This window comes from Doryrhamphus excisus, chromosome 5, assembly GCF_030265055.1.
Source record: "Doryrhamphus excisus isolate RoL2022-K1 chromosome 5, RoL_Dexc_1.0, whole genome shotgun sequence".
Classification (NCBI taxonomy): Eukaryota; Metazoa; Chordata; class Actinopteri; order Syngnathiformes; family Syngnathidae; genus Doryrhamphus; species Doryrhamphus excisus.
Genome location: NC_080470.1, coordinates 5,787,843 through 5,808,656, shown reverse-complemented (window position 1 = coordinate 5,808,656; position 20,814 = coordinate 5,787,843). Strand labels below are relative to the sequence as shown.

General features: G+C 39.0%; 1 protein-coding gene across 2 annotated transcripts in view; it reads left to right on the top strand.

The window, feature by feature from the left end:
• The window catches only part of ddah1 (dimethylarginine dimethylaminohydrolase 1), a 52,746-nt gene that overhangs the window by 27,004 nt on the left and 4,928 nt on the right, over positions 1-20,814 (top strand). For both annotated transcript variants that reach the window (XM_058072892.1, XM_058072891.1), the window contains exons 2-4: positions 11,792-11,891; positions 14,007-14,080; positions 15,947-16,066. In XM_058072892.1, the coding sequence (XP_057928875.1) occupies positions 11,792-11,891; positions 14,007-14,080; positions 15,947-16,066 (294 nt within the window). The remainder of the gene's footprint in view (positions 1-11,791; positions 11,892-14,006; positions 14,081-15,946; positions 16,067-20,814) is intronic.

Genomic DNA, 20,814 nt, shown 5'->3' with positions numbered 1-20,814 from the left:
AAAGAGGTTTCGAAAGTAAAAATTCCATGCTGCATTGACATTCTAAAGATTGCTGTTTATATTATCCTTCACGGTCCAGAATCAAATCAGAGAACAGAAGCATTGGAGCGGAGGCCATAAGAATTCAAACAATGTTCCAGATCAGACCTACCACCAAGATGTTTGCTGTTTTTGTGTGTTGCTGGCATGGACCAGGGGGATGGAATGATGTTAGCTGAGGTGTCTTTTAGCATGTACACACGCACATTGCTCATATGCACACAACCTGAAGGCCAAAGTACTAAAACCCATATAAGGTGAAATGGAAGGTTGGTTTTGAGCAAATCTCTTTTGCAGTCTCCCATGCAAACTTTTGGTAGTTGTGGCTGGGAAAAGCATCAGGTATGCAGAAGGGACATCCTACAGTTTTTTTTTTTAACTTCCCTATAAGCATCCTGTGGTCTTGACTAACTGGCTTCTTGCATTACGTAAAAGCCAACCATCTGTGCCTATATATCTTTCCGCTTCAGTTTGGGTAAATAGTTCACCAGTGCCTGACTAAATGGATGTTGTCAATGTCTGGTTATTCGGATAAACAGTTTTCCTTCTTTTATATCACGCCTGATGGCTCTGAAATTTGTGGTTTGCTTCTGTGTATTTGTACAATTTGTAGATGTGTGAGTCTACAGCCATTTTTTTCCACCGCAGGAACTTTAGGAGGAACTTTCCAAATCTGCCCTGGTAGTTTGAAATACCCTCATGTTTCCACCAAAATCTACACAGGTAAAAAAGTCTTCTACCGGATGACACTCTTTTGAATGTATTTCCAGAGGAATATATTCCACGGGAATCTTTAGGGTACATGCCCAAACAAAGTGATGTAAAACCGGAAAAACTCAAGCAAGATTATAAGAAAATGAAAAACAGTACTGCACCAACAAGCTGTATGACCAATTCAGCTCACTGCTTGCAACAACGTACACTGGATGTGTGGCGAAATGGAAGAAAACAGTAAACCAGTGGCATGATATATTCCCAATTGTTATATTATTATATAATTCTAATGTTTATCTTTCACTGAGAAGATGTCTTTATGACACTTGCTAAGAATGCCCTCACCCTGCACCTTCTGTAAAACCCAGATCATGTTACTTTTTCTTATTTTGTGTATTTTGATGAATTACAACTCACATTACAGATATCCCAAAAGGCCCCTTACTCCTAATACAAGGATGACGAGTCTTGAACCAGTCATGATGTGCTATATATATCACTATATTGACACTTACTATGGTACCCATTATGTCATTGTATGGTCATATCACCTAGTACTTCGGTACGTGACAAAAATAAAATTATAAAAAATGTAAAAAAAATTAAAAATAAAAAAATTAAAAATGCAGGAAGTGAACAAATGTAACAGTTACTGATTGTAAAAGTACCAGATGGAGGGGTAGGATTTAATAAGCTTTGCTTCTTCCTACTCCTTTTGGACATGTGGAACTGTGAACTGATTATGTGATGCACTCAATTGTAATCTGATGCATGTTCAAATCAAACCATTACCATTACTCCTTGTTTTTATTTCGTGAGAAGCGTACACATATTATACAAATACTCACTTTTCGAGTAAACAAGATTGATAACCTATTGTCTCACCTGGCTTTGTAGTCCAAGTACATTCCATAAAGTAAAGAGCCATATAATTGCTTTCCATGGCAAGGACTGTGACATGCATTAACAACATGACCATTGGTATTTCTCTCCCCATCTCACATTCTTTACCTACTGTGTTCCTTTGAATTGCCTGAGTGACATTAAGTGATTCCACATACAATTTGAAATGGGTCCACTCCTTTATACAGCCTTTTGCCACCTTGGTCTTGATCAGGAGTGGGCGAACCTTTTTGACTTGCGTGGGGTCTCCCTTAATTTGACATGTACCTGTAATTATGCTGTATGACAGTTAGACTATCAAAGCTTTAAGGGTTATCAGGTTCACCTTGGCACCTGGTCATGCAGTTGTTTGAATCCGTTTGGACAAGGTGCACAAGCATAAAAAAAATTCACTCGCAATTGCAAACACCTACATCTGGAATTTGCACTTAAGAACCATCTGCACAAAAGAGTGAATACAGAAGAGTAAATTCTCGCTTAGGAAGCTTGTTGTTTTCATTTGCAAGTGCAGCCACAGTCAAGTTTGCACATACTCATTCATTCTTTGCAAGCTTAAGTTTCCATGTCAAAGCAAAGGCTCTGCCGGGGGCGATTTTCCTACCGCATCCCTCACCCAATGAGGTCACACCATCTAGAATCCCGAGAATGTTAGGAATGACGAAGTTTAAGAGGTTTGAGCAGCACTATATGTTATCAGATAGAAGAGAGCTGATTGAGAGGAGCAAGGTTGTAATGTGATCTACCATAAAGCTGAACTGAAAGAGGTGGGTGGTGGTGGTGGTCGTAATATGCTTCTTTACCTTTTTAGCTTTTTCTGTTGTTTGTGATCCTCTTATCAGGGATTAGTGTTCAAATGTAAGATTATTATTACAGGTGAGTGCAAGTAAATAATGTAACACAAACACATTTGTGTGTATTAGATTACATTACTAACAGGTAATGTCTTAAATTGTCCTTTGTGGTTAACCATTGGGTGTACCTAGAGGAGGGTCGGGGTGGATTAAATTGAACAGACTGTTTGGGTCGGAAGCAGAAAGTCCACACACTGCAGAATAAGGTGCAGATACTGGAAGATCTGGAAAGCTTTCTGTGTGTAGCTGCTCTACAGGAGTCCTCAAAACTACTGTATAATTTCTGAAAAGTCTTATAAGTTCAGTTTTCCTTTATATTTGGATAGACCCGTGCCTGACCTCAAGTTGCGTAAAAATCTTCTCCGTGTTGTACTCCATTTTGTATGCAGTGTAATCAAGAGGTTCTCAAATATGACGGCCTAATCAATCCCTTCCACTGTAGTTATACAAACCTGTCCCTCCCCAGGCTTGATAGTTACACAAGTGTCTTTAATTATTGTAAACCTCAGTACAAGGTCTTTACTTACAGGCTGTCAGTCAACTGTTGGATCGTACAGTGGCGGGTTTGCAACAGAAGACTTGTTAAGTGACATCAATGTAAATAATCACATAGAAAAACATACTTCATTTCTTTTGTCATCACAGATTAAATCCTCTCACCTGAAGTTTATCTGCAATGTTTTCTAATCATTACAAAACCAACCCACGTATTTCCTGAAAGACAGGACGTTCTATTGTCCAGACAAGTTGAGTGGGTGGGAGACAAGGGTTGGTAGACTTTTTTTTTTCGTGTGTCTTTTATAGGGTTCAGGCAGAGATGCTTGCTATTCCCTCAAGTGTCTGGAAAGTGGGTTGTTTCCATTACAGTCTGTCTCGTTTCACTTCAGCAGTGGTAATGTTATTGAATGGGAGCTCAGGGGTGTTCTGTGGCCTTGTGGGTCTAGTCCACAGCAGCGCATGGTGGAGGAGGCCATCATAGACACACATGGGTTACATTTGGAGCTTCAAAGACATATTTGGACTGGGCTAACAACTGGCAAAGTTATCATGAGACACGGGAAAATAGATGGTGCTGTTTTTAAACGAGATCCAAATGCTAAGAACTTTTTACCTGTTGAATTGGTTGGACTTTGACAAACACCAATTTGCAAACTATCGGCCAGTCTCCTTACTACCACAATTTTCCAAAATTATTGAGAAGCTGTTCAACAACAGGCTGGATAAATTTATTAATGCGAACAAATTACTATCAGAAAGTCAGCATGGATCCAGAGCTAATATTTCTACCTCCATGCCACTGATCAAAATTACGGAAGAAATAACTAATGTTTGCGATCATAGGAAGTGTTCATGGATCTAAAAAAAGCCTTTGATACAATCAATCATTACATCCTAATAACTAAATTAGAAAGGTACGGAATAAGAGGATTCGTTTTGAACTGGGTCAAAAGCTACTTATAGCTGACAGGAAGCAATACGTACAGCTAGGAGAATACACATCTGTAAGTTCATATATTACGTGCGGAGTACCCCAGGGGTCAATACTGGAACCAAAATTGTTCTACTCAATCATTAGAAAGGTCAGAGAAGAAATGGTCATATTAAAAAGATGGTTTGATAATAATAGAACCTTGAACCTAAGTAAAACTAAAATCATGCTGTTAAAAAAAAATAATTAATTATATCAGAAAGGCAGGAAGTGAACAAATGTAACAGTTACTGATTGTAAAAGTACCAGATGGAGGGGTAGGATTTAATAAGCTTTGCTTCTTCCTACTCCTTTTGGACATGTGGAACTGTGAATTGATTATGTGATGCATTCAATTGTAATCTGATTAATTAAATTAAACCATTACTTAGTATTGATTGCTGTCTGAATCTGTATGATTCCAGTCATTTCTGACATTAGCTCAGAATTGGCACATTTTGTTGTTCAACACCTAAAAGAAACCTAAGTTTGTCAGCATGTCGGCATTAATATAATGTTGCAAGTATATTTATTATACACTATTACTTTCTACAGCCTGTGTAATGTCTTTAATGTATCGCTATCAGTTGAAAAATTCATTAGGTTTACCATCAAGTTTCGCGGTATATAGGAGACTCGCCCTTGTGTGTTCAACCAAGTTCAGATAAAGACAGTAAATTCATCATCGGGTGTCTTTTACACTTACTCCTATTTCCTTATTTTTTATCATTAGTATTGCATTTTCCATATTAAAAAGTACTATTCAGATGACTAAATCGTAACTCAAGAATGACAACATTCAAGCCCATCATTACCAATATTTAGGAAACCATTTGGCCCATTATATTTTTTCCCCTTTCAAGAATAGAACATCTCGTCCTTTTCTTAGTTTTCCACTTCAGAGCCGTGCTTGCATCTAACATTACAGTGCTGTTTTGGGAAATCCTTCATAATAGGCAGTTAGTCTGGTCTTTGCCGGGCAAACCCTCATGCTTTTTTCCACTTTGGGACCCATCCATCACATTCTTTGAAAAACGTGGGCGTAACCATGTGGTAAGATGATGTTTTTCTGCTATGGAACGCACTCCAGGGTCCAGGCTGTTTTTAGCATTCCAGATAAAGCAAAGAGCAATAACTGGAACACTTCAGCAATGGTCAGTATGCAGGTATGAAAAGGTATCAAGATGTTTCCTTCCATCGTGAGAGGCTATGCAGGTTGGAAGCTGTAGTTACATAAGCTCGCAACAAACAGGACACAAGGATTTGCTTCATCAGTCTTCTGTCTCTCTTCTACTCCGGTTCCCTCTCACTTTTGTGGCTTTGTGACCTCTTGGGTTCCTCTTTCTCTGAGCAAACCAACACTATGCACTTTGAGGACTCCCCTCGTGGAAGGAAGATAGGGACTCCCCTGTCCACTTTCTTTTTTGTACCTTTCTGGGGATAAAGCGATTCTCCTTTATGTTCCAGTTAAAGCAACATAACACATTTTTCTCGGCACATCGCAAGTCAAGATCCAGGACTCATCATTTCAAACAATCTTCTCAGAGTGGTTATGGATGGACATTCTCCTCTGCGGTACACCTTGGGCCTCACCAATGTTGAAACTATTTTAATATGTGGGAGCTTTGGGTATTTTTGCTTTGGCTTTCCAGAGGCCTCAACCGGCAAATCTAAAATAAACACAATGGGGATTCCTTCTCAAATTGTCTGAATTGAATCATCTTTTGTACATGTGAGAGGAGTGCCAAGTTTTGATTCTGTAAGGGTAATAAGCATTGGTTAACCACAGTGCTCGGAAAGCCTGACAGGTTATGGGAAAATTACTTCTTGTGACAGTTGTCAGGCATTCCACTTTCCGTTCATTTAGTCCTCTAACACGACCATATGTGCTTAAAAGATCTTACTCGCAGATGCACACAAAAGTCAGTGACAATAATACACTTAACAGTTGCAGTCTGATTTAGCTTTTCTGTTTGTTGAGGAATTTTGTACACTTGTTCTTGGGTTGTATGAAAGCTACATTATCATTGCAGTTGTGGCATAATGTCTAAACCAGGGGTCTCAAACTCAATTTACTTGGGGGCCACTGGAGCTAGGGTCTGGGCGAGGCTGGGCTGCATCAGGTTTTCAAAAAAAAAAACAAAAAAACGCATTTATTAAAAACAGAAAAATGAATAAACTTTGCTTTTGTTCTGATTTTCTACAAGAAAACCTCTGATAAAACATTCTACTGTTCTCAAATATCTTAATTTTTATTTTTCTACACAAAATAAGATGAAAAATAAATAAACAAATCAAGAATAAAGAAAATCAATCAATCAGTAATAAATAAATACAATAATAATAATAAAACAGCAAATAATAAAAACTTAAGAAACCACATATAGTTGGTGGGTAGACAAATTATTTTTTTCGGATTAAAATTAACAAAGCATGTTAGAGCCCTGTAGACATGACAAAACACGACTAGTCACATTTATACTCTTTTTATTTACAACATATTTTGCGCAACTGCAGGGTCTTGAGACACATGCTAACTCGCAAACTAGAGAGCTAGCGACCTAAATGGTAGCCTTCAAGTTATTTCCTTTAAACTCAAATATCCAAAAACTTACCACTTCCACACGGATAGGGAGGATAACTATTAAGTTATTTAACCTTTAACATGAACATTAATCAAACGTAATAATTTTTTCTGGGTACATGATACCATACAGCGCCCATATCAAACTTGCACGGGCCGCACTAACATTAAACTTCCATATCAAGGCGGGGGCCTCAAACTAGTGTCCTGTGGGCCACATTTGGCCCGTGGGCCGCGTGTTTGAGACCACTGGTCTAAACAATCCATGATCCTGAGTTGGGCTTTGGTCTGCAACAATATGGAAATAATCAGTACAGTGCAACCAATGAAAGAACGGTCAGCATATAAGAATGAATATCTCCTCGATGTTCCTCTGCTTGTTCATCTTGCACCAATGTTCCATGCATATGCCCAAACCATTGTAGCAGTGCACTCTAAAGCCCCTGTCGTAACACACTCCTTGAACCTTGAACTTCAAGGCTTGTTCTTCACTGAAAATGTGGGTGGTCTGATGTCTTTCAAGCCAGGTGGGGCAAAGGTGAGAGCATGTAATGATTCCCACTTGGGTTTCCCTTGAGGAAAAAATAGAACAGAGGAACACCGTACAACTATGTGCCTTCTAAAAATTAGACTGCCTTGTCTGGCCCATGCTGGTGAAATAGAACTTCAACTACTTCAATGGGATAACTTTAACAATGTGGTCCAGCACTTACCACCGTCAAATCACAGCAATAGGTTCAACTCTGGTTATTTCTTGATTGATGATTTAATCCTGAACACTGGGGGGGGAGACTATCACGGTTTTATTGAGTAGCTCTGATATCAACTGTAACTGCATTCCGTAAAATGATTTATTACGAACGTCATTGTAGTTGAACACAATTTTTGCTACACAGATAATACCGACCATGGACAGGAACTTTGGAAATCCAATAACACGCGTTACCTTTGGTGTCCTCCGCTTAAACTCACAGGCTAAACCCACATTCAAAGATACCCAAGCAGGATCGAGCACTACAAAAATAAGCAGAAATACGAGTCTGTTCCAGCAAATAAAACTCTCTGTCCAATCATCAGGACTGTAAAGAATGTATTTGCTGCCTACCTCTCACTGTGACGGCTCCAAAGAACTGCAGGCGAAAAAATGTAGGAAAATAAAAGGCAGGGGGGGCTGTCGGAAATACAGGGGGCTCTCTAGTCAGCTCAGCTCATCTGTATTTATTGGGTTTTATCTTATAGACTGGACCTCTAAATCCAAACCAGGGGGAAAAGCTAATAAACCAACTCACCTCACTGAGAATTAAAGATCAACCTTGCTTGACTACACTTGTTGGGTACCACTATCAAATATTACTACCCTTGGGAAACATTTATTTGTAGGAAGAACTTTAGACTGAACGTCCCATTCTTAACATGACTATGATGTACACTTCTTTCTAAGGCAAAATACATAGTGTTCTATGCGTTTCGGCCTCTTCGTACACCTCCAAATGCAGGTTTCTGTGCTTAGACGGCTGTAGTGTGTCCATAGGACAATAGCTTTGAATATTCCTCCTTGCAGTATTTATGTCCCAGGAGCCCAAATGACTGGAGTCTGATATCGCAGTGTGTTTGGCCTGAGACAGATCCTTTACTGAGGCAGACTGCCAGATCCTTGTGGTCAATGTGGTCCAAGGGTCTCCAACTCCAGTCTTGTTACTGTTAACCGTGCACGGCTTCATGTTGACCTACTTCTCAACGCTTATGTAATGCTGTAAAGCTGGGGTGGGGGGTTGGGTGTCATGGCTTGGTTAACCACAGGTATGTTCCTACACACACCAAGGATTTGTTTGGATTATGGAAGGACAGGCCATGGAGGGTCTGCTTTCTTTATAATGCAAGAGAATGAGTGGTTGGCATTTCAGACCAAAGTTCCTGTGATGGGATTAGTTCTTTCAGTCTCTCAGAACATTAGCTTTCCAAATACATACAGTACTCCACTCATTAAGAAAACTCGAGAGATTAAATTTTACTCTTTAAATTCACAAATGGCTTCACAGCTGTTGGTGTAAAGAGGTTAACTTCATCGTATCTGAGGAGCACCATAGCGTGAGACTGTGTTGCGTGTTGGAAGGGCAGGGTGACTCTCAGGAATGCTATTGTTTTGGCTTTATTCCCATCACTAAATGCACCGTGTTCAAGCAGACTGATGGTCCCTTTTAGCAGAATGTGATATCTACTGGTACCGGGGGCAAGAGAAAGGAGAGAAAGGGGTCCATAAAAAGCCCAAATAAAAGGCTGTTTCTCTTCGCCCCGTCTCCCTCGTACTAAGCTGGAACGGCAGGAATGTGGCCTGCAAACCAACTGGCCCGAACAGCCTTCAGCCTCTAATGCATTTTAAAAGGCCTAAAATGCCTTTTTTCATTCAAAGCAGGGTGCATGCTAACCTTGTGTTACTTGGCCAAGCACTCAGGAGAAAAGAAGGAGAGAGAAAAAGGGTTTTAAGGAGAGGAGAATGAGGTGCCTGCAAAGTGAGTTGGCACCCAGGCAGGGTGAGGTATTGGGTGTCTCTCACGTTGGGAGATAATCGGCCTCTCTGCAGGGGGCACCCTGACATGAGGGTTGAGAAACAAGGGAAAAAAGCACGAAAATAAAAAAGAGCATGCATTTTTATATCATCAAAGGCTAAAAAAAAGCCAAGTCAATTAATGTGCTTGCTAAATACTAATAGCCTTTTTAGCATGCAGCTCAGCAGTGGCTAGACAAAATGTTTTCTGTATATATAAGCCAACAATTAAAGGAAGGTCAAGCGGTATTTGCTCATTTTAGTATATTTAGCAGTATTTTGATGTGTAGCCCTTTTGCAGGGAATGGTGTGGCTACCCTTCTCATTATGCGGTATTTATAGCAGTTTTGCCTTGATTGTAGTAATAAATACTCCCCTGCCATATGGTGCATGAAAGGAACAGCAAAAGTCAGTACGTCTTTGAATTAATTAATTGCCTCAAAGGGCATGTTGATTGGGATTATGTTTAAGCATACGTCTTATACCATTTTGTTGCATGTGCAATGTGCAGTGATGGAGAATGCAAATTGGTGAAGGTGTGATGTCAAATTGGATTGTTATGTGTCAATTGTGAATAACTGGTGAAGCACCTCATTCATATGTTATCTTGTGTTATGAGCATTAACAAAAATGGAGTGGCCACTTGGAGGTACACAGAAGTAGAGTTTACCTGATGGAACTGGCTCCAATATACACTATTGTCATCAGTTTGTTCCAGTTCATTATTATTTGAAGTCACGATACCTCTCAAAGAGCTTATGGATGTCTTCTTTTATCACCCAAGTGTATTGGCTCGAGATTAAATACTTTAGTCCATGTTCTGAGTCAATGCACGATGGAGTATTCGGGCCAAAAATCAGAGATTTCAGGAATAAAGTCATAAATTTACGAGATAAAAGTCATAACCTTCAGGCAAGCTTTTATTTATAATGTGGCAGCAAAACAGAGCAGTTGAGCACAAACAGATTAGCATGTCGAGCCCTTCTCAATTCTGCCTTTCCAACGCCCCCTCCATATACCCAAGACCAAAGGTCATGTAAATCCCCCACTTTCATAACTGTCTCAGGGAACGCCTGTATTTTTTTTTCACAAAATGTACATAAATTTACAACTTTATTCTCATAAAGTTTTTTTCTCTGATATTTTATGACTTTATTATTGAAATTTCTGATTATTTTAATACTCCGTCATAACAGGCATCGCCTGAGACAGCAATGAAAAGAATGGACTTATTTGACCTTTGGCCTGTGGAAGTGAGAAGGACCACATACACTAATCTTAGACACGCTTGCCCGAAGCAAAAGGAAAGTTTCCTTCCTTCTCGAAGAGCTGTGCTCTGTTTTTCCACTGACACATATATCACGTATTATGGACGACTTTTTTCTCGTAAATAAGGACTTTATTCTCATCTGTTTTCTCGTAAATGTACAATTTTATTGTTGTAATATTACCACTTTTTTCTTGTAAATTTACGACTTTATTCTTGTAAATTTGTGACGTTATTCTCGTAAATTTACGACTTTATTCTCGAAATCTCCGATTTTTTTTATTTTTATGTGGCCCTAATATTCTTTGACTAAATGCAGACAACAGATACTGTTGGTCTGACACAATAATCTTTGCATAGGGGTCCTTAAACGTTCTCATGGTGGTCGGGTAAACATGGGGCTAAACATCCTTTGTTTCTTATCAATTCCAGTGATGTCAGAGGAAATGCCTGGCAGCTTAGGTAAAGTCAGCGTCAGTGCAGTTTGTCAGATTTTTTGTGTGTGTGTGTGTAATAGAAGAGGATGCCAATAGATTTACTGTACATGTCTGGTGCCACACAAATCCGACAAAAATGCATTCGACACACAAGACGTGAAATGAAACCTGGACGAGAATGATTATTATCTGGTTGTTTTTATGACTTTGTGAGTCACTCGTCTATAAAATGATCAATTTGTGATTTGCAATTACATGGAGGAGTGTGTATATTCACACTATTGTTATTTTGGAAGTGCATGGCAATCTACCTGTATGACCTCATGGTGTGGCCTTCCATAAATAAGTGGAAGCAGAAACATTGTGTTAGCCAAGAAGCACAATGAGCAGGCTGAGGTCATAATGAGATAGAGCTTGTGGAAACATTGATGCTCACACTAACATGCCTGGCCTTGGAAACTACTCCTGTAGGACCCCCAAAATCAGGACAGTAAAAATCACACTGGGCGGTCAGGCAGGAGAGCAGTCATGGATCGACCAAACAAAGACCGACTCTCTCTTCGAGTTCTGAGGTCATGTAGAGGACATGTAGCTAAACAGTTTTCTCTTTTTCCACCCCTGTTTCATAATGCCGTAATATCCAGCTCATTGTGTTTTCCCTGCACATACGAAAATAATGGAAGATAGATGACCCAGAACGTGAGTGGAGTATAATGCATTTTTACTTAAAGTTGTTTGTTCTCGGAATAGTTTTTATCTGGAGTCAACGCTTTGTCAACTTTATAGCACTTATGTCTACTTCCCTCAAATGACATCATTTCATGGATCATTACAATGATGTCATATCAACTTGTATGAGAAAAAAACATGCTCGTCCCACATAAGATGTAGACTACACAACACTCACCCTAGATCAGACCTCAATGATTTGTTGATACCAGCAGATGATTTACATGCATTTTTTTGTGTCCTTGTTTATCCAGACAGAGGCAATGAAATGTGCTCTGAAAGAGCTGAATCTGAATGTTGTGGAAATGACTGATGAGAGTGCTACACTGGATGGAGGAGATGTCCTTTTCACAGGTAAATAAAATCTCAGATGCAATCATACTGTTAATCATGATATTTCATTGACACCATCACTTCATTGGGAATTGAATGGATTCTACAGTGCATTGGCCCGGGCTGCACACATCCACAGCGCACACCCATTCTCAAAATTTTCACAGACCATTATGGATGTAATATTTGGACCTTTCTGAAAGTCAAAAGTGACAAAAGTCTGCTGAATTTCTTTTAATCTCATTTAGCTACCTTCCTTATATCATATTTTACATCTTTTCATAACCTACCAGATGGTTTGACGTAATGAAATAACTCATCGGCCATTTTTCAAAAGCCGTCCCTCTCGTTACGACCATTTTTTCTATTATTATGACTGATGTTTGAAGGCACAAAATAACTTTTTCGTTCTTTAGTAACCAGCAGTCGAACAGTTTTAGCAAAATATCAGTTCTCAACAAAAAATTTCAAGCATAACTTTCACTTTGGCACAAATTTTGCTATATTTATTTAGCCAAAATATATAAAAAATTATATGACAGAACATAAACAACACAAAAAATGTTATTTTACATAATAATAACAATTTATTTACAAAAATAACTTGAACTATTTACAATTTTCACATTTGGAATCAAACTAATGTGCGTAATCTCGTAAACTCTGTGCCTTTTCACTCTCTATGTATTTCGGTGGTAAAGTCGCAGGCCGCGCTCTCTATAAAATGCCTTTCTGCCACCTTGTGGCAGTTTTTTTGGCTTAAAACTAACCAAACATGCTCTCTTCTATTGCGAAGTTGCATCATCACCTCTTTTTGCCTTCTTTCTCTTTCAACTTTCCCCTTCAGGGGTCGCCACAGAAAATCAACCACCTCCATGCAACCCAGTCTTCTGCATCTGTCTCTCTCACACCAACTACCCTCATGTCCTCCTTCACTACATCCATAAACCTCCTCTTTGGTCTTCTTCTACGCCTCCTACCTGGCAGCTCTAAACGCAGCATCCTTCTACCAATATATTCACTATCTCTCCTCTGGACATCATCCCTCTGATGTATTTGTTCCTGATCCTATCCATCCTGGTCACTCCCAATGTGAACCTCAGCATCCTCATCTCTGCGACCCCAGTTCTGCTTCCCGTCTGAGCCCACCTCTTTTTGCCTTTAGTGCAAAAAAACGTAAATGACGTATCAATACATCTTTGGGAGCGAGCGGTGGGATTGAAAAGGATTTATAAAAACGTCTTTAGTAGTGAATAAGTTAATGTGATGTGATTGTAAGAAGGACTCTCAGGTCTAGCCCTGACTATTGCGTGTTTGAAGGTAAGAGCGTTGAAGATTTTCCAAAAGACATTCCAGAGTGTAACCTCAGTGACCTTGAGCCTCTGCACACTGAGCAGAATTTCCTCTGAACATAATCTGTTGTAAAAGCATTGCGTAGCATACTGCATGGTCAAATCAAATAAGCGGCAATTGGATTCTTACCAAGGGCCTTTTTCACTTCTCTGGCGTCATTTAAGAAGACTGGGAATCAAAAGTCTTTGGGTACATTAGAGTCCGTGGTTAAAATGTGGGTTAATGTCTTTACCACAATGAAGCCCACTCAGGAAAGAGCATACTTAATTGGGTTTCTAGACAATAGTGCTGTGCTCTCGTTTCTGGGTTTCTCACGGCAGGGCTCTAAAAGTTTTTTGCTGGCATGCTCCCAGCGAAGGGCAGATTTTGTCAAGGCTCAGCTGTTACATTGGTCGCCGGTCCCTGGGTTCAATGGTGCATGTCAGGTATTCAGAGTTTTTGTCTCCTGTCATGTTAGCTGTGGCAACTTCAGTGTTCAGCTAATAGAGTTCCAGAGATCATTGTGTTACAGTTTTGTTTGACAGAATTGTTCTTGTTTTTTTCTGATTCAACGCCATCGTGACACCAGGCCATTAAAACTGAATGCATCAACAAGATACTTTTTGGAAGAATTTTTGATGTCAGTGTCAAGACTTGGACCACGGTCTTTACTTGAGTTCATCACAAAGCCTTTTAATGGAGTTCACTTCCTCCACAGCAACCTTAACTACGATTGATGAATTGATTGAAGAGTTTTGTTGATGTTTTTTTGTTCTCATTGCTAATAATTGTTTCACTCTGTAGGTCGAGAGTTCTTCGTAGGCCTTTCCAAACGCACCAATCAAAGAGGAGCTGAGATTCTTGCCGATGCCTTTAAGGTGAGATGACATAAAAATGAAATGGACAAAAATAATAAAGCAAAGTTATCCTGATGACCCGGGTCTAACATAATTAACCGGTTCTACCTGAGGAGAACCACAAGCAGTAACACAACAATGCTTTCAATCACTTTTAATATAGATTTTGAATAATTTAACACACTCCATCAGATATGGGACAAAATAGGTATGAGGAGGTCTAATTCATTCATGATCTTTTCACTAAAAATCATCATGAATGGCGTAAACAATCTTAACATAAGAATGTGTACTCTTGGTGAGTTATACAGTCTTGTTTCTTCATTGGTCGAAATATCACAAACAGAGTAGAAAAATATGTTATTAAGTCTTTTAGGCCTGGGAGATGACAGCATCATTTGTTCATCCATCTTGTTTCTTTTATTCCATTTTGCTTGTCTCTCCTATTCATTCCATTTCCCCCTCTATCAATCTCTGCCTCAGTTCAGTCCCTCTCTAACTCTGTCCTGGTCTCCATTATGTCCTTCCTCCATCCGTCCATTACTGATTCTATTGTTTTTTTTTCTTTCCAGTCCACCTTTCACCCTAAGTTAGCTTGGATATGCTTCTGTCTTGACCAAGGATAAGTGAAATTCCTGCAGATGCATTCCTCTGTGTTGTAATATATTTGATAAGATGGGCCTTAAGCGGATAAGCGGAAGAAGATGAATGGGTGGAAGATGAGCCATAATGATGTAGCGCCAATGACAATGGCAAAAATCTTTGAAGTCAATTTTGTGAACATTTATCACTGTGTGTTCTTCTTATGAAAAAAAACAAAGGATATTTTTCTTGTCAGGAATGATTACTACGCAAACACTGTGCACAGATGTTGATAATCATTTCCTTGTAGTCAATTAGAAATATCTCATTTGGGGATAAACAAAATGCTGACATAATCGTCATCATTCCAACGCTATCACAATTGCCTCGAGTGTTTTGACAGTTATTTAAAGTCAGCTATGTCAGCCCGATGTTGAAATAAGTTCCATATTCCAGTCACTGATGAATGATGATTTTAAATCTCAGGAGTTTTTCTGAAGCCTGTCATTTCTTTATGACAGCATGCATATTACATAACACGTATTGCTCTGGAGGCATGACTAAAATGTGTACCTCCTCATAAATGTGTAGGTCTTTTACATAAAAAGTGTCAGGAAAGGTTCTGTCGTATAGTATGTATACGTGAGGCCTTTCAGAGGCGCTATTAATCAATTTGAGAGGAGGGGGGGAATTCCTTCAGGCCAGTAAATCTATGAATCTGAAGGAAAAGGTAAGAAGCTATATTATGTAACCATACAGCATGAAAAATAACTCTAGAAGAATTTATAAACCATACAATCAAAGTTTCCTTTAATCCCATAGAGTATGAACTTTGTAACTGGGGATGACATAGTAGGATTATCAAGGTCAATTGAAAACTAACATAGGTTAAAAATAACACGTTTTAAAACCCTTCATTTTCACCCATTTTTCTTGTGTCACTGGCAAAAGTCACAATTATATGTGCGATTTTCAGTTTTGGTTATGTCCACTAGAGTCCACTAGGCCAACGGACGGCAACTTAAACTGGTTCTATTGTAGTACAGGCCTCTATGCATCAAAGCCTAAAGAAAGGTAAATAAATGGGGTTTGGTACAAGTCATTATCTGTCATACTGTCATCAATTGAGAAGAAATGTATTCAAATGGGAAAACAAATGCTAGAATTTGAAGTTGTAGTCCAACAGAGAAAGCCTGGCCCTCTTCACTCACCACTGGTTTTAAGTCACTTTATGTACATTTCTATTTGTATATATAAATTCCCAAAAAATGACAGGAATTCATTTTTGTTATTATTGTCTTCCAGGACTATGCTGTGTCTACTGTGCCTGTATTGGAAGGGTTGCACCTGAAGAGCTTCTGCAGCATGGGGGGGCCGGGTCTCATTATCATCGGCTCCAGTGAACCCGCTCAGAAAGCCCTCAAAGTATGGAATTTGTGTATGTGCGTAATGTGTTTATGGAAATAGCGTCATCTCATGGTGATGATGTTGCCAACTATCATCATGGGAACAGTTGAATCATATCCTTGGCACTGTGTTGTTCTTAAACTGGCACAGCAGATGTTTGCTGCTTTTTTATAGTCCTTGATCGCCTCCTGGAATGAACCACTTTTCTTCCTTTTAAGTTTTCATTCAGCAAGAATACCACCTGGCACCTTCATTAATAATTCTCGTCACTGCTTATTTGTTTTGCATATACAGCTTGAGCTTCTGATACAGAAACAGCATCTGACTTGATCAAACCCCAAACTAACACAGAATAAGTGGATAAGAGTGGTGATTTTTTCAGCCAGGTAGATTACATTTTAGCCCAATTGTTCCTTAGACAGGTGACATATTGCAGGAAAAAAAATTGTATATCAGAATATCAGCTATGACTGTAATTATGTTACTTTTGTAACACTCTGCAAAACCTATGATGATAGGTTCATGTTGACAACTGACTCTCCATATACAACCTTTCAAGCAATTCTGGAATGACCATATGTAGTAACCCCTTGTTTGTCGGGGTTAATTGGTTCCCAATGAATTTCTGTGAAGTAGGATTCCTTATTTATAAATCACATGTTTGCGACCTTCTAAATAATTTTTTTAAATATTATTAAAGCCTTCTAAACACGCCCTATCAACCCTATAGTCACATTTACACTGACATCACTAGTAGATATAGTAAAAGTGAATACTAAATGTTTGCTTGGGGAGATGAGTGGCAGGTGGACAGGAAGTGATGTCAGGGCTTCAGAGCTGAGTTTTAGCTTCCCGTGGGTTACTGCAGTAGCCTGTGTTTTCATTAGAAATTGAGAGAGAATTGCTTTTCACTTATACAGAGCTACAAGCGAAATTGTGCAATCCCAAGTTCATACATATACAACATATACAATATGATGGGGTTGACAGGACAGGATTACTGGACGATAAAAGGGGAAGAGGAACAAAAGGAAAGGGGTGAGACCAAAAAAAAAGCAAACTATGCTCCTGTGAGGGAGTACAGTGTGGGACTACAAAAGGATCCTCAGCAACATGTTGTAGACACTGATAAGCACACTTTCCAACATAAGAACTGGAAGACTGATTTTTAAAACTGATTTTTATTAGGGATTATTGTGCCTGTTGTGAAATAATTTAAACCTGCAATAATTTCCTGTTGTTTATGTGTTTTACCAAACACAGTTACATTACTTGCACCTAGTGACTAGTGTTTTAAATGCATTTTCTGAATGCCTTATTCATATATTTTAGTTGTTTCATTTGCTTTTGTTATGCTTGAAAATTCTTCATTTTGGCAAAAATACTTGAAATTTCACAGTCAACTGGGATAGGCTCCAGCTGTCCATGACCTTAAACAGAATAAGCAGTAGAAAATAATGGTAATGTTAATGGTTTTATTTCATTTGAACATGCATCAGATTACAATTGAATGCATCACATAATCAGTTCCAAAAGGAGTAGGAAGAAGCAAAGCTTATTAAATCCTACCCCTCCATCTGGTACTTTTACAATCAGTAAGTGTTGCATTTGTTCACTTCCTGCTTTCCTAATATAGTTTACGTTTGTTTTTGTTTTTTTTTTAAATAGATGCATGTATTTGAGGTTGTTTGTCCATCTGTTCATAGTTAGCAGGTTACTTCTTGGTTTATTTCGATGAAGTGGCATGATTGACGTAATATTGTGCTTCTCAAACCAAAAGGTTTGCTGTGTGGCAATACTGTCCCATCGCACACACAATTTTGAAATGATTCAAATCCTGGAGAAGTTGCTACTACCTTTTGAATTGTTGGAGCGTACACAGGAACACAGCGTACACAGGAACTGAAACATTAGATGCAGAAATGCGCATGCTGTTAAATTTTACATCAACTCATTAACATTCCAACTTGTTTGATCACTCCAGTAATTAGCCACACTAATGAGGAGTAGCTGTTAGCAACAAACTACTTGCTCTCTAATTACGACTTACGTCATCCGTCCTGCAGTAGTCTGCTCCTGTATTACAGGGTCTTTTAATGGGCCAGTCATCTCTTTTGTGGTAAACATTATTGTATGGTTAAATGAATTCAAAGTGCCACTTTTAGATTTGGATGCATTTCGTACGGTAATGACTGGGGGTGTCCAGCGCCAGATTAAAACGTGACGGTATGTCTCATTTACAGAAGTGTTGTCTCACAAGAACAGTGCAGCAAGAAGGAAATCAGACTCTAAGATAAGGCATTGCTACTGTGAATGATAATACACGTATCACACATTAAGTGCTTTACGCATGCTATAAACCTTGCAATTCAACTTCCGTCAGTGTTTCCAGCTTCATTCAGCACTTGGCGTGTGCTTTTTTTTTCATTGAAGCTTGGCAGCTGCTCAGTTCTTAATGTCCAAGCAGAAGCTGTAGTAATTCTACATTTGATCAAAGTTACTTAAGATTTGTCAGATCAAAATGCAATCGCTACATAGGACTTCTATCAAAATATGTGGTACTAGAGTCGATTTTGGATTCCTGGTTTAACATTCTAAGCATCATGCGAACTGTAGTTATTTTAGCGTGCACATGAAGGCAATTTACCGCAATCTGCAGGTGAGAAGGTGTCATGTATTGTGTTTGTTAATGTGTTTAATCTTGTGTTTGGTATTTATCTCTCCCAAGGATGAGAATGCATGTTCACCAGATGGATTTCATCCTCCGTCAGTCTCTTTTACCACCAAGCCTCTCCCCATGAAGTCACTTGCCCAAAAATACTGTACGAGGCTGCAACACCCACTCATTTTAGCTCACCACTAGGCACCCCTTACTCAGCCCCCGTCTCAGTCATGAGGTCACCAGGCAGTTCAGGGCTTCCCTCAAGGATGTTTATACTGTGTATTACTCACTTGCAGTGAAGTAAAGGTTATTCTCAAATTGAGTTGCGTCTCAGAACCAAACTGTGATACGACCCCCGGAATATTGATATAAAACCTTGTACAATGAGCCAAACTAATAGACGATGTTCAAAACTAAATATGGTATATGGCACAAGGCTTCCCTGCCTGTTACGTGACTGGAGATTCCCTGAGTCAGCTGCAGTGTGGGACAGCAGCAGCTGTAAGAATATAAGAATATTTATTCTTTGCCTTATAAAATAAGGTTCAGTCTAAGTCTGGATTCAAGTTCATAATTATTATTTCATAATACTTCATAAATAACACATTTCTAATGTCACATCCAATCATTTGAAGTGAAGTGACCAACAACCAGTTTTACCCAACACCATGTAACCCCTCATGCACTAACACCCAAAACACATGTAAACAACTTCATGCCACTACAGCAACGGACGTAACAAGAACAAGCAGCAACAACACAAGGAAGTAAACAAACTATATACAGTATGTCCGTACATACAATACATACCATTAATTTGCTGTGTTTTCATTTATCTGGGGATATGCGTGTGTATGTGCCATTAATGTAATTCACTAATGGCGTGTGCGTGCTATATACATTTTTTTTTATCCATGTTTATATCCAGTCATGTACAGTATATCTTTTTCAGGACATGTTCAATCCTCTGCTCTCCTTCCTTACACGCAAACCACTTTTTTTTTTTTTACCTTAGACCCTAAGGCTTAGGGTGTATCAATGAATGATGCTTGACGTCAATGCTTCCATGATTAAACTTGCATTAAAGTGCAATAATAACCATTTAGTGTACATCAAAAGGATGTAGTTTCATAGGGTTTGTCAGTCGAGATAATTTCCCTTTTCTCTTGTAAAAGCTAGTCGATCCAGTATCGGTATTGGGGTTTGATTCCGACATAATTCACATATTGGACATTTTTCAATCCCCTTTCCCCCTATCCATTCATTTTCTATGCCACTTATTTTCACTAGGGTCGCGGGTATGCTGGAGCTTATGCCAGCTTCCTCTGCCCTGTGATTGGCTGGCGACCAGTCCTGGGTGTACGCCACCTCTTGCCCGAAGACAGCTGGGATAGGCTCCAGCACCCCCGCGACCCTTGTGAGGATAAGCGGTAGAAAATGAATGAATAAATTTAATTTATAACGCACTTCAATCAAATGAATGATCTCAAAGTGCAACAGTTACAATAGAAGAATAAAAGTTAACAGTAAATGTCACAATAACACAATATAAACAACCAAAAAAGGTAGAGAAGTGAACCAAAGACGTTAAATATGCATTAAAATAGGCAAACTATGTAAAAGGTTTTCTGAAGTTTTTCTTTTTGTTAAAAATTTAAAAATGTCTGTGGCGCCCTCAGATTTATTTGGTTAGAGTACGTTTCAGTTAGGGTCGGGCCTCCTGGAACGCATTAATGACCCAAACCAAGGTTCCACTGTACATGTATTTACCTCAGTTAGTGAAGTCATACTAGGTGTGCAAGCAAAGAAAGCTTACCCACTCATTCTAGCAAAACACACTCTCACACACATTTGTACCTAACCAACAAGGCATCCACCAGGCATAACTTCACCATTAAAACAGAATAACTACCATTCTTAGTCCAGTAAAGCAGTTGAAAACAAGAGATCACATTGTCAGGTTTGAAACGTTTTTCAGATTTTTTTTTTATGACTCTTGACATTTAGAATATTTTGGACTTGCTTTTTGCCCGCCTTTCCTTTTGTCTCCTTGGTATCCGTCCGCACATGTTCGACTCGTAAACATGAAGAGACACCTGCCTCT